The 13560-nt window shown below is 31.9% G+C and overlaps 1 protein-coding gene across 1 annotated transcript; it reads left to right on the forward strand.

Annotated features, from left to right (window-relative positions):
* The first annotated feature begins 316 nt into the window (after nucleotides 1-316).
* LOC122468758 (olfactory receptor 2M3-like) lies at nucleotides 317-1267 on the forward strand. The gene has a single exon (XM_043555671.1). It carries the CDS (start codon nucleotides 317-319, stop codon nucleotides 1265-1267), a length of 951 nt encoding a protein of 316 aa, XP_043411606.1.
* Nucleotides 1268-13560: the final 12293 nt, after the last annotated feature.

Raw genomic sequence — 13560 nt, forward strand, 5'->3', positions numbered from 1 at the left:
ATCATGACCTGAGCCAAAGTCGGATGCTCAACCGACTGAGCCACCCAGGCACCCGGGAAACCTCCTACGTTCTAATGAAAAAACTTACTGTGTGTTGTGTATGTGCTTTATATTTAAAAATCGCATCAGGCTAACAATAAACCTTAATATTCCTAGTATATAAATTTATAAAAAGTTATACTCAGCATAATTATTTTTTAATATAGAGAGACAATATCATGGATGTGCTGATGTAAGCTAGAAGTCCTTGATATTTCTGTGATACAGTACTGAGCACTGTTCACATGTTATATTGTCTACAGTGAATATATTTATCATGGCATGGGAGAATCAGACTTTCAACTTTGACTTTATCCTCCTGGGAATCTTCAATCACAGTTCCACCCACATCTTCCTCTTCTCTCTGGTCTTGGGAATCTTCACATTTGCCATCATGGGAAACACTGTCATGATTCTCCTCATCTACCTGGACAACCAGCTCCACACCCCCATGTACTTCCTCCTCAGCCAACTCTCCCTCATGGACCTCATGCTCATCTGCACCACTGTACCCAAGATGGCCTTCAACTACTTGTCTGGCAGGAAGTGCATCTCTCTAGCTGGGTGTGGAACCCAGATATTTTTATATGTGTCTCTGCTTGGAGCAGAATGTTTCCTGTTGGCTGTAATGGCCTATGACCGTTATGTTGCCATTTGCCACCCATTAAGATACTCAATTCTCATGAACCAGAAAATCTGTCATCTTATGGTCCTTTCTTCCTGGATTGTTGGCTCTCTTGATGGTATAATTGTTGTTGCAGTCGCACTATCCTTCCCATATTGTGGTGCCCGGGAAATACCTCACTTTTTCTGTGATGTCCCTGCCCTTCTCACTCTCTCATGCACTAATACATTGCTATTTGAAAGGTTAATGTTTATTTGCTGTGTAATTATGCTTCTTTTCCCTGTAACAGTAATTATTGCTTCCTACATTCAGGTCATTGTAGCTGTCATTCAAATGGGGTCTGGGGAAGGCCGCCAAAGAGCTTTTGCTACCTGTTCCTCTCACCTCATGGTGGTAGGAATGTATTATGGAGCAGCCATGTTCATATACATGAGGCCTGTTTCTGACCGTTCCCCCACCCAGGACAAGATGGTGTCAGCCTTTTATACCATCCTTACTCCTATGCTGAATCCCCTCATCTATAGCCTCCGCAACAAGGAAGTGGCCAGAGGATTAATGAAGGTGTTAGGGAGGGGAAGTCTACATAGCAAATTGCCTAATTAACCATATTCTGTACTCTTTAGTTTATGGTGAATTGATGTATTCAACTGCTACAATTCTATACCCAATATTTACACACTTTTGTATCAAAAGTTTCATAGACAAGCCCACAAGATTTAGAAAGTGAAAAACTGCATGCTTTTTGTTCAAATATTATATTTCTTTTGTTATGGAACTATCAAATTATGGTCATAAGTAAATATTTACTGTAAGATAACATGCACAATTGTACATTCTGTTTTATAAGTTAATAAATGAGAAGTATTTGCTGTCCATCACAGTACTACATAATGCCATGATAAAACAGGGCACTATTAGCATTCTTTTTTTAACATATAGTAATTTTACATTTGGCTAATCAAAATATTATCCTGAGTCAAATATCATTCTTTAGATTGATTAGTTTGTTAAAATGAATAATCAGGTTAATTACATACCAAGTTATAGCTTTATTAGATTATTATAAGAACTAACATGCTTTACCTAGATAGAGAAAAGAGGCATTAGATTGATGATTAGGTCTATGGAATCTACATTGTAATGGACAGTGTTCTCTCTCAAGATATCAGAGGATTAGGGAGCTCCTATTTATTTCCTTTTTCTACATAAGTCAGCCTTTTACATGGGAGACTGACATGTGAATCCTCAAAGTCTGGTCTTTTCATCCTTAAATGTCTTGATCACTATAAGGGTTGTATGCTATAATTATATGGAAAAGTGATCAATTTTGTAAATAGAAAATTTTAGGTTTACTGAAGGTCTGAATTTTTTTTAATAAATCACATGTCATATGTGTGACATCACTATAGATAGTGGTGTAATGATATATATGAAATTCACTGTAGTTCTGGGTATTCTTCTGTTTTGTTAGAAACAACCACTACGGCTAATCTGAATTTTTTTGTTTTCTTAAAACTCTGTTGTAACTGAATTAGTTTTCTTTTTCTGCATGACAAATGAACACAAACACAGTACCTCTAAATAATAATTATTAATTCCTAGTATATATGGGTAGGAATTCTTGCATTGCTAACCTGGGTATTCTTCTTAAGGTGTCACAAGGTAGTAATCCATGAGTCAACTGAGACTGCAGTTATATCTAAGGCTCAGCCTCATCTTTCAAGTCCATATGGTTGTTGAAATAATTAATTTCTTTGTACCCGAATAACTCATTATCTTACTTCTTCAATCCAGCAGGAGAGACTGTGACTTAAGGGAAAGCCTAAGTCCTTTTGTAAAGGTCTACCAACTGGTTAAGACAAGCAAACACAAGACACTCTACCTTACATAACTTGAAGTCAATTGATTTGGGATCTTAATTACATTTGCACATTAACCTCACTCTCTCCAAATAGAATAACGTAAACATAGGAGCAGCATCAAGAGAAATAAATCATGGGGAAAGTTTAGGTTTCTGTCTACCACACACACCCACATAACTTATAGACTCCTATTTACAAAAAGGAATGAAAGGGCAATTACAATAAATTTTCCTGTCAGTGATATGAGAAAATATTGGTTATGTCCTAATGACTGACTGAATTATTTAACTTTAGAAATTATTTTATGGAGTCTGGTGTTGAGGGTTCTTTTAAAGGTAAAAGCCTAGGAGTGCAAAAGTACTTGTTATTGAGATTGAGTAGGGAAAGTGTCTTAAAATTTTTCACTTATACCTGCTGGAAGGAGGTCTTAAAATAACCTCTGATAAAGAGAATTAGAAAGTAACATGCCACCAGAACTGGGAAGGCAAATATGTCAGAGCATGACCAGACAATAAGTGTCAAATCCTTGGCTCCAACTTGCTGTGCACCAAGTCTACAGTGAGGAGGCCAGTCTTTTCTTTGTATTGTGTTTAGTATATCACATTTCCCTCAAACACAGATTTACCATTATTAAAGAAATATTTGACATCAAATATTGTTGACTGATTTGGGAGTTGAAGATAGGGCAGGAAAGGAGTGCATTCCCTACTGTGAAATGGGAAAATATTCCCAGAGTAACATGTATCACCTCATTCTTCCTATTAATGACTTAAAAACAAAGCTTCTAGGAAGAACATAATATGATCTATAGTCATACATTTTCTAAGATGAAAAGAGTGTTAAAATTTTATGTATTCAGGCCAACCTTACAAACTTTGGTAGGGATATGATGTAAAGGTTTCCACTGTAGCAAAGTTCTCATGAACATCAGGTAGATTTCTAATTTAGCTATTTTACTTTATATAGAATTTAAAGGTAACATTTTTATGTCTTTTTTTTTGTAAAAAGTATATGCAGTATTGTAGAGAAATAGTCATTTTTTTCTTGGTAGAACTGTGAGTTACTAAAATCTTTCAGGAAGGCAATTTAGCTTTATTCATCCAGCTATGTAATTGTATTGCATTCATCCAGATATGCAAAGTAATAATAATAATTAGTCATCAAATATTTATACACAAGTAAGGCAAGGAGAAAAGGTAAAAACAATATGTATGGCCTGTTGTATAAAGGTTAAATACTACACAAACTAATGGATCAATTTCTATTTATATTGTGTACTTCATACTTTCTAAATAATAGAATATGTGTGTCTGAGAGTAATTGGTTTTAGTTATGTTTTCAATTTAAAAATACAAAATTTTTGGAACACCTGTCTGGCTGAGTCAGCTGACCATCTGACTCTTGACTTTGGCTCATATCATCTCATAGTCATGAGATCTAGCCCTGCCTTGGGCTCCATGCTAGGCATTGAATCTGCTCAAGATTCTCTCTCTCTCTCTCTCTCTCTCTCTCCCTCCCTCCCTCCCCTCCCCCACCTCAAAAAATACAGAAATCTTGAGATTTCTCATGGCCATTGCATTTATTTATGGATATTAGGTACTATTTTCTCCAAAGTCTTATCAACAAATAAGCAGAGCTATCCACCTTTTTTCACTTGCAGATATATGGGCAATAAAAAGTATGGTTAAGCCAATTTTTCTTCTAATGATTTCCATACTTTGATTTTCTTGGAAAATCACTTTTTTCATACTGGGCAAAATCTGTTTTATCATCATTAAACACATACATTAACTAGATAAATTTAAGTATCAATGGCCTCCTTTAGTTCTATGTCAATTGAGATGATTTTTTATAATATGCTTGGTTTTCCTACCTCATTTGCTCCTTTTTGCCTTCTATCATCCTTTTTGTTACATCAGTTCCACTTGATCTTTCCTCGTCCTCAGTCCCAACTTTATTTTTCCCTCCCAACTACCCATTGTCTTTTAGCTGACTACTCCACATTCACAATATGTTGTTCCTCTTTCTGCCTTTATATCTTTGCTCATACTGCCAAAGAAATTCTCATTAAGAAGCATAGACAGATTTTTACAAGGTTGACTTATGGTGAAGTGGTAAAAATACCTTGAAATCAATCTAATAATTTTTAAGTGTTTGTTGGAGGTTTTCAGTCAGGCAATGATGCACAGATTAAGAGTTTACTAGTGATTTTCAAGAGTTATATTGTCTAGAGTTGGCATAGGCAGCTGTATTTAATTGGTGAAGAAAAGTAAAATAAAAGAGAAAATATGAGCAGCATAGTAAATATAGAATAAAGGAAGAATTAGGAGGAATAAGGAAAGAAGGAAAAAGAGGAGGAAGGGATAGAAGCTAATTCCATGGCTGAATATATAGAAGAAGTGAAGAAGGTAATGAGCTTATTTTTAGATGTTATGTTTGAATTTTGTGGGGCACAAAAGAAAAGGTTGCTTAAAATATAATAGGTTTCAGGTTATAATCTGAGATCATTTGTTTAAAAAGATCATGAAAATTAATGAGAATAATAAAAAAGGTCACATATGAAGGAAAATAATTGTTTCATGGTTAAAGTTCAACATTACATAGAAGAAATATATATATATATATATACACACACACACACACACACACATATATATATATGACCACCTGGTTGGCTGCGTTGTTTAAGCTTCAGACTTTGGCTCAGCTCAGGTTATGATCTTGTGGCTTATGAGTTTGAGCCCTGCACTGGGCTTTGTGCTGACAGCTCAGAGCCTGGAGCTTCTTCCAATTCTGTGTCTCTTTCTCTTTCTCTGCCCCTCCCCCACTCGCGCTGTCTCTCTGTCAAAAATAAATAAACATAAAAAGATATATATATACACATATATGTATAAACACAAACATATGTATATACAATCCATATGCATATTATATATAATATATATTATGTATATATATATATTATATAATATCTTAGAATAATACAGGCTTTAAGAGTAATAAACAAAAACAGAAATCCGCAAGGTGTAGGTATAGAAAAAACAGAAATTGACTTATTTAGAATGTAAGTACCTTTTGCTGTGCTATGCAACTAATTGAGGAAAGATCTATATGACCTTGTATATGTCATTAATATTATTTAACCCTCATTACCTCATCTGTACAATTAGGATATTTTTATTTCCTTTACAGGTTTATTTTGATAAACTATAGCACTCCACACATAATAAAGCACCATAATATATTTCATGTTTTATTTTCACAATTTAGAAAATGGCTCCAATTATGGTATGCATACTTACTTACCTATCTTATGTTTAGTGATTGAATGTATAATTTTATCTTATCAAAATTGTTAATCATTCAATATCAGTGAGTGTGAGCTCATCTTTATATCAGCCAGAAGAAATGTTCTAAAATGTTTATTGAAGAGTTCATGTTTGAAAAATAATAGTGGCTTAAAACACTGACTTATTACAACATAAATATAAAAATTTGGGTGAAGCAACCATCACTTTCAAATATGATTTTAAACATTGTTTTATGCTCAATTCTACAAATATCAAAAATTTGTTTCCTAGTATTTGCTATAGTTGACCAAAAAGCATGCTGCTGTTTTGCTATTTTGGCATTATTATAAGTGGATGGAATTGGGGCACCTGGTTGGTTCAGTCAGTTAAGCATCCAACTTTGGCTCAAGTCATGATCTCACAGTTTTTGAGTTCAAGCCCTGGGTCGGGCTCTGTGCTGATAGCTCGGAGCCTGGATCCTGCTTCAAATTCTGTGTTTCCCTTTCCCTCTGCCCTTCCCCTGATTGTGCTCTCTCTCTCTGTCTCTCTCTCTCTGTATCTTAAAAATAAATAAACATTAAAAATGGTTAAATTAAAAAAATAAGTGGATGGAATTAAATTTATTGGCTTTTTTCTATTCATTGATGTAATTATCATTTTTGATGTTCAAATTTTTCCATTTTTGTCTACCATGAGTCTCTTCGATTTGTCTCCTGAGTCTTCACACATGATCCAGGTAATATTAGATATATTTGTTGCTATTCATCTGACACAGTGCAATGAGCCAGTCTTATCTAGCATATTCCCTGCTATACGCCTGACATTAGCTATTTGTCCAATGGTAAATTTAGTCTGAAATTATATCAATCAACTGAAGTCATCAGGTTACAGGTGCTTTTTTCTGTTGGCCTTGACTCTAGACTTTATGAATGAAAAAAGTGGAAAAATACACAAATAAACATTTTATATTTATGTTCCAAACATTATGTTTCAAAATGTTTGTATTATGGTTACATACACAAACACATTTTAAATATATAATGTAATTTGTGTGGATTCCTAGTTTAATATGTAATTCTATCCTAAAAATAAGTAAAATGAGTAACAAAGAAAAAATCAACATCTCTTAGCTTTGTTGTATAATGCAGGTCATTAGGCAAATTAGTGTATCAAAAATTGAAGAGTCAGCAGCGCCTGGGTGCCTCAGTTGGTTGAGCATCTGGCTTCCTCTCAGGTCATGATCTCATGGTTTGTGAGTTCAAGCTCCATCCCAGGTTCTGTTCTGAAAGCTCAGAGCTTGGAGCCTGCTTCAGATTCTGTGTCTTCCTCTCTCTACCTCTCTCTGCCTCTCTCTCTCAAATAAGTAAACATTATAAAACAATTGAAGAGTAAAATAAATGGATACAGAAAATGATAAGTTGCCTGTGCAAAAAACTCCATGGAAACCAGGGTTGAAACCTCTGAGGAAAAGAGTACTGAACTCCTTTTATCCAGTGTTATATCTAGTTTTGAACAAAAATTATAAGGCATATGAAGAGTCACAAAACAGCTTGAGGAGACAAAACAAGCCCTAAAATCTGACTTACATATGGCAAGGATGTTGTAATTTTCAGACTAGGAATTTGAAATACCTATGGTTAAAATGCTCAATGCACTGATGGGAAAGAAAACATATATAAAATGTAAGAATAGATTCTAACTTAAGCAGTAGATTAGCATTCTAACAAAGAATAAATGCTAGAGATAAAAAAAACACTGTAACATAAATAAAAATGCCTTCGATGGGCTCATTAGTGTAATGAGCATGGATGTAGAACTGTAAGATTGAGGATGTGCCAACAGAAACTAAAAATGATTGAAACAAACAGACACAAGAAACAGGCAAAATCAAAATGTGTAACATGCACATAATCGTAACAGCAGAAGGGGAAGAATGAACAGAAGAAATATCCAAAACAATAATGACTGAGAATTGCCTCTAAATTAGTGGCAGCCACCAAATCACAATCCAGGAAGCTCAGAGAATACCAAACAGGATAAATGTAAAACAACAACAGCAACAACATGAACAAAAGCAAGCCTATATCTAGGCTTACAATTTTCAAACTTCAAAAATCAAAGATAAAGAATAAATCTTTAAAGAAGCCAAGGTGGGTGAGGAATACAGATTTACTCTATAGATGTAAAATATAATGACATTTGACTTCTCAGGAAAAAATGCAAGGAAGAAAATCATGGAGTGAAATATTTAAATTTTTGAAAGAAAAAAATGTAATTCCAGAATTACGACATTTGGAAAATTGTCTTTCAAAAATGAAAAGAAATACTTTCTCAGACAAAAGCTGTGGGCATTTGTTACTAGTACACACCTTTCAAGAAATATTGAAAGTCATTATTCAGAAAGAAGAAAAAATATACAGATAATAAACTTAGATCAACATAAAGAAAAGAGGGTCGCCTGTGTGGCTTAGTCGGTTGTGTCTCCCATGTGGTGAGATTGAGACTTACATTAGGCTTTGCACTGCACATGGAGCATTAAACCTGCTTAGGATTCTCTTTCTTCCTCTCCCTATCTCTATCCCTCCCCTGCTCTCTCTCTCTCAAAATAAATAAATAAACATAAAAAAAGAAAAGAAGAACTAAGAGAAGACATAAATTAAGGTAAAAGAAAGATTTGTATTTGATCCAACATGTTTGAATTATTAGCAAACATAGTTTTGATAATTACAGATTATCCATAAGAGAAATTCATAACAGTGGTACAAGGATGAGGAGGAAAAATACTTGGCTATTATAAGATAAATGAAGTATTGGTGAGGATATATATTGTAATCTTAAAGTGGATTTAAGAGTAGTTGTAATTGTATACTGCAGACTCTAGGGAAATAAAAAATTTTTAAAAAATGTATAATTTGCTTCAAAGGAGAAAAATGGAGTCACACATAATTCTCAATTGAAAAAAAGGTAGAATAAATATACAAGACAAAAATAAGAAAAAGAGTAAGGAAAACAAAAAGTAACACGTAAGTAGATATTAATCCAAATATATCAATACTTTCTTTAAATCTCAGTTGTCTAAATACACCAACTGAAAAATATTGATTGTCAGAGTGGATCAAAAAATGCACTCTATATGTTGTCTACAAGAGACACACATTAAAAGTAAAGATGAATTATATGTATATAAATATACATATAAATTAAAATGAAAAGGGATGGAGAAAAATGCACCATGTCAACAATAATCAATGCTGGAGTACTTATATCAATTTCAGGCAAAGGAAATTTCAAAGAAAGGAAAGTTATCAGAGACAAAGAGTCACATTACCTATGACAAAATGATCAATTTACAAGAAGACATAATAACCCTTAACGTGTATGCACCTCACAAAGTATCATTATATGTGAGGCAAAAACTGATAAAACTGCAAGGAAGCATAAATGAATATACTATTATAGTTAGAGACTTCAAATCCTTCTATCAGAAATGGACAGATCTAGCAAGCAGAACAATTAGTAAAAGCATAGTTAAACATGAAAGCACTATCAATTAACTGAATATAATAGATATCTATGAAATGCTTTACTCAAAAAAAGCAGAGAATGAAGTTTTTTCAAGCTCACATGAACATTCACCAACATAGACCACATTCTGAGCCATTCAACTATTTAGAAAAACACAAATTATTCAATTTCTGCTCTCAGAGCACAATGAAATTAAATTAGGAATCAATAAAAGAAATAAAGGTGAAAACCCCCAATGTGTGAAGATTAAAAAACACACTTTGTAATAACACATGAATCAAAGGAAAAAAATTCGAAATAAATTAAAAATAGTTTTAACCAAATGAAAATTTGTGAGCTACAGTAAAAGCATTTCTTAAAGGAAATCTTTAACTTTTAACTCATATATTGAAAAGGAAGAAAATTCTAATAATCTAACCTACTTTAGGAAACTGGAAAAAGTAGACAAATTAGATCTAAATTAATCAGAAAAAAATAGAGAAGAAATTAATGAAATTTAAAACAGGAAATAAATAGAGAAAATCATCAAAAGCAGGAATTGATTATTTGGAAAAAAAAAGAGTAAAACCAACAAGCTTCTAACCAAGCTAACTAATAAAAAAAGAGAGATAAAAGCAAAATTACAATATGAGACATGCAAGAAACTTTACTACAGATTCAATGCACATTAAAAAGATAATATAGTAATACTACTAAAAATTTTATGCCAAGAGCTTTGATAACCTAGGTGAAATAAACAAATTTCTTTAATGAACATTGTGTCATAACTCACACAAAGACAGACAATTTGAATAGGTCTATATATATTAAATAATTTGAATCACTAATTAATAACTTCCCAACTTAGAAAGCAACAACCTAGATTTGGTTTAATGATACATTCTACTAAACATTTAAGGAAGAAGTTAAGCTGCTAATTCTATTCAGTCACCTCCAGCCTATAGAAGCAGAGAAAGTACTTCATAATTCATTCTATGTGGTCAGAATTTCCCTAATGCTAGAATCACATAAAAAATTTCAAGAAAAGAAAGATATAGACCAATATTTCTCATGAATAGTTTTTCTCAATAAAATACAATCAAATGCAATTCAACAATGTTTAAACTTAACTATGCATCATGACCTAGTGGGATTTAGTTAATGCATGTAAGCCTGGTTCAACATTCAAATATAAATATAATTCATCACATTAACAAACTAAAGAGCAATAACATAATGATATAAATATATGCAGAAAAAGTTTGATAAAATCAAGAACCTACATGATAAAATCTCTTAGCTAAATGGGGATACAGAAGAATTCTCTCAACTTGTAAAGAAGATCTACAAAACACCTACAACTAACATAATACTTGGTGGTGAGAAATTAGTATCATTTCTATTAAGATCAGAAAAAGAATATCCCTTTTCACTACTCTCACTCAACATTGAATTAGTAGTCATACCTAGTGAACTAAGACAAGAAAGGGAAATAAAAGAATACAAATTTGGAAATAGAAATAAAACTACATTTGTTCATGAGGACATTATTTCTGTAGAAAATAGCAAAGAATCAACAGAAAATATCCTCCTGGAAGTAATAAGGAATTATAGCAAAGTTACATGTAAATATACAAAAATTCATTGTTTTCTTATATACTAGCATTGAACAATTGTTACTTAAAATTAGAAACACATTACCATTTGTATTAGCACCATCCAAAATAAAATACTTAGGCATAAATCTAACAAAGGCTTATATGAAGAAACTAGAAAATTCTGATGGGATATACAAAAGAAAGAAAAAAAAAACACTAAGTAAATGGAGAGATACCCTGTGTTCATGGATAGGAGGATCTAAAATTGTCAAGATGCTAGTTTTTGGTTTTGTTTTTGTTTTGCTTTTTTCAAGTTGAACATATTCAATGTCATTTCATTCAAAATCCCTGGAGTTATTTTGCATATATCAACATTTATTAAAGTTTATGTGGAAGGCAAAGAATCTAGAAAAGCCAAAAGGGTTAAATGAGAAAAACAAAGTTAGAAGGCTGACACTATCCAATCTCAAGTTGTACTATAAAACTAAAGTAATCAAGACAGTGTTATATTTGCAAAATAGAGACAGATATGCAGCAATAGACAGAAATAGACACTCACAAGCAAGCGACTGTTTTTGACAAAGGAAAAAAGCAATACAAGGGAAAAAATATGATCTTCTTAATAAATACTGTTGCAACAAATAAACATTCACATGTTGAAAAATGCATCTAGACAGAGACTTAACATTCTTCATGAAAATTACCACAAAATGGATCATTGATTTCAATGCAAGACACAAATCCTTAACTCTCCAAGGAGAAAAACAAATTTTGATTTTTTTAACTGAATATACAACATAGACTCCAGATTTGTTAAAGATTTAAATATGGTATGCAAAGCTATAGACTTATTTGAACATAATATAAAATCACCTTTCATATAAAGATAAATAAAACAATTTATATGAAAATTCATATAAATGTAATTTATTCACTTAAAGATTTAGACTATTCATCTAGAAAAATTCATGCAAAACTAACACACTGAGACATAGTGAAAGATAATATTTTCCAAGAATAAAATGAACAAACTAATAAAAAATAAAATATTCAAAACACTACACATTAAAAATTTATGAAACAAAACAAAATGACACTTATCTGCAAAGATACATAGTTTCATTAATATTCAGACAAATGGAAATTTAACAATGATAAAATACTACGTTTTACTCAATAGGAAAATTTCAACATGGATGGAACTAGAGTACATTATGCTAAGCAAATAAGTCAGACAGAGAAAGACACATATAATTTCACTCATGTGGAATTTAAGAAACACAACAGACGAACATAGGGAAAGGGAAAGAAAAATAAGGTAAAAACAGAGAGGGAGGCAAACCATAAGAGTCTCTTAAATACAGAGAACAAACAGTTGCTGGAGGGGAGGTGGGTGGGGCAATGGGTTATATGGGTGATGGACATTAAGGAGGGTACTTTTAGAGATGATCAATGGGCGTCATTTGTAAGAGATAAATCACATGGTACTACTTCTGAAACCAAGACTACAGTGCATATTAAATAATTTGAAGTTAATATTTTTTAAAAATAGGAAAATGTCAAAAGCTAGATAATACTAAATAATAACAAGGATGTGAATAAATTAAAAGGTTCAGAACTTCATTTGAAAACGTTCTGATTTGGCAATATAGAGAGTAATATTCTGCTTCCTAGTTAATTTATATTTGCATGTAAAGTAGAAATTAACAATTTTGTTTGTGGCTATTAATAATGAATACACTCTAGTTATGACAGAGATTAGGAAATCATTCAAATAGTTTACAAACTAATTATGAACAACTGTCTTCTGAATATGTGACTTCATATGTGATGGAAACACAAAAATATTCATTTTATTATGTTAAAATTTGGATTCCAGCAGTTTGGAGATAATATTGTTGCTCAAAGTCTTCAGGAAACCATATCTACTTCAATTATAACATAAATCACAACAGTTTGGGGAAAAATAAATAATTCTAAAATTAATATGGAAAATGAAGTAAAAAAGCATATGTAATAAACATACAAAAAGAATAATGACAAAAGATGATGTCATCAGTGACATAAATGTTTTCAGACATAGAAATCTAAACCAAGCAATACTCTAATTAAAAAAACTAAAAAGGAATTTACATAAGAGATCCAGAATCAGAATATAGAATATGGGAATTTGAAAATGGTATTAGATGGCATTATCAATCAGTATAGAAGAGAATTAAACCCAAGATATTATTGTATGAAAACTGGATATATATTAAATAATATTTATTTTTTGTTTTATAAAAATAAAGTAACAGTAATTCACTTTTTAAATAAAATTCTTTGAAAAGAGATAAAAATACCAATAAACATGAGACAACTACACAAATTGGTAAAGAAAATGTATATCAACATAAGAGTGAGGAGCCATTTCTTACAAAAAAAGCTTACAATTTTTTTTAAACGAAGCAATATAAAATGATTTTGAGAAATGATGAAACAAATTTCTCCATTTACATAGGTACTGAGTTCATAAAGTAGTCCATTAATTCTTACACGCAATTAAGACGACTAACAGACACAGAAGAAATGCTCAACATCATTTGTCAACACGGAAATACAAATCAAAACTACAATGATATATCACCTCATTGGCGATAATA

This window comes from Prionailurus bengalensis, chromosome A1, assembly GCF_016509475.1.
Source record: "Prionailurus bengalensis isolate Pbe53 chromosome A1, Fcat_Pben_1.1_paternal_pri, whole genome shotgun sequence".
In the NCBI taxonomy this organism is placed as follows: domain Eukaryota; kingdom Metazoa; phylum Chordata; class Mammalia; order Carnivora; family Felidae; genus Prionailurus; species Prionailurus bengalensis.

Coding starts and splice junctions, on each gene's coding strand:
- LOC122468758 (XM_043555671.1), top strand. CDS start 317: ATGGCATGGGAGAATCAGACTTTCAACTTTGACTTTATCCTCCTGGGA.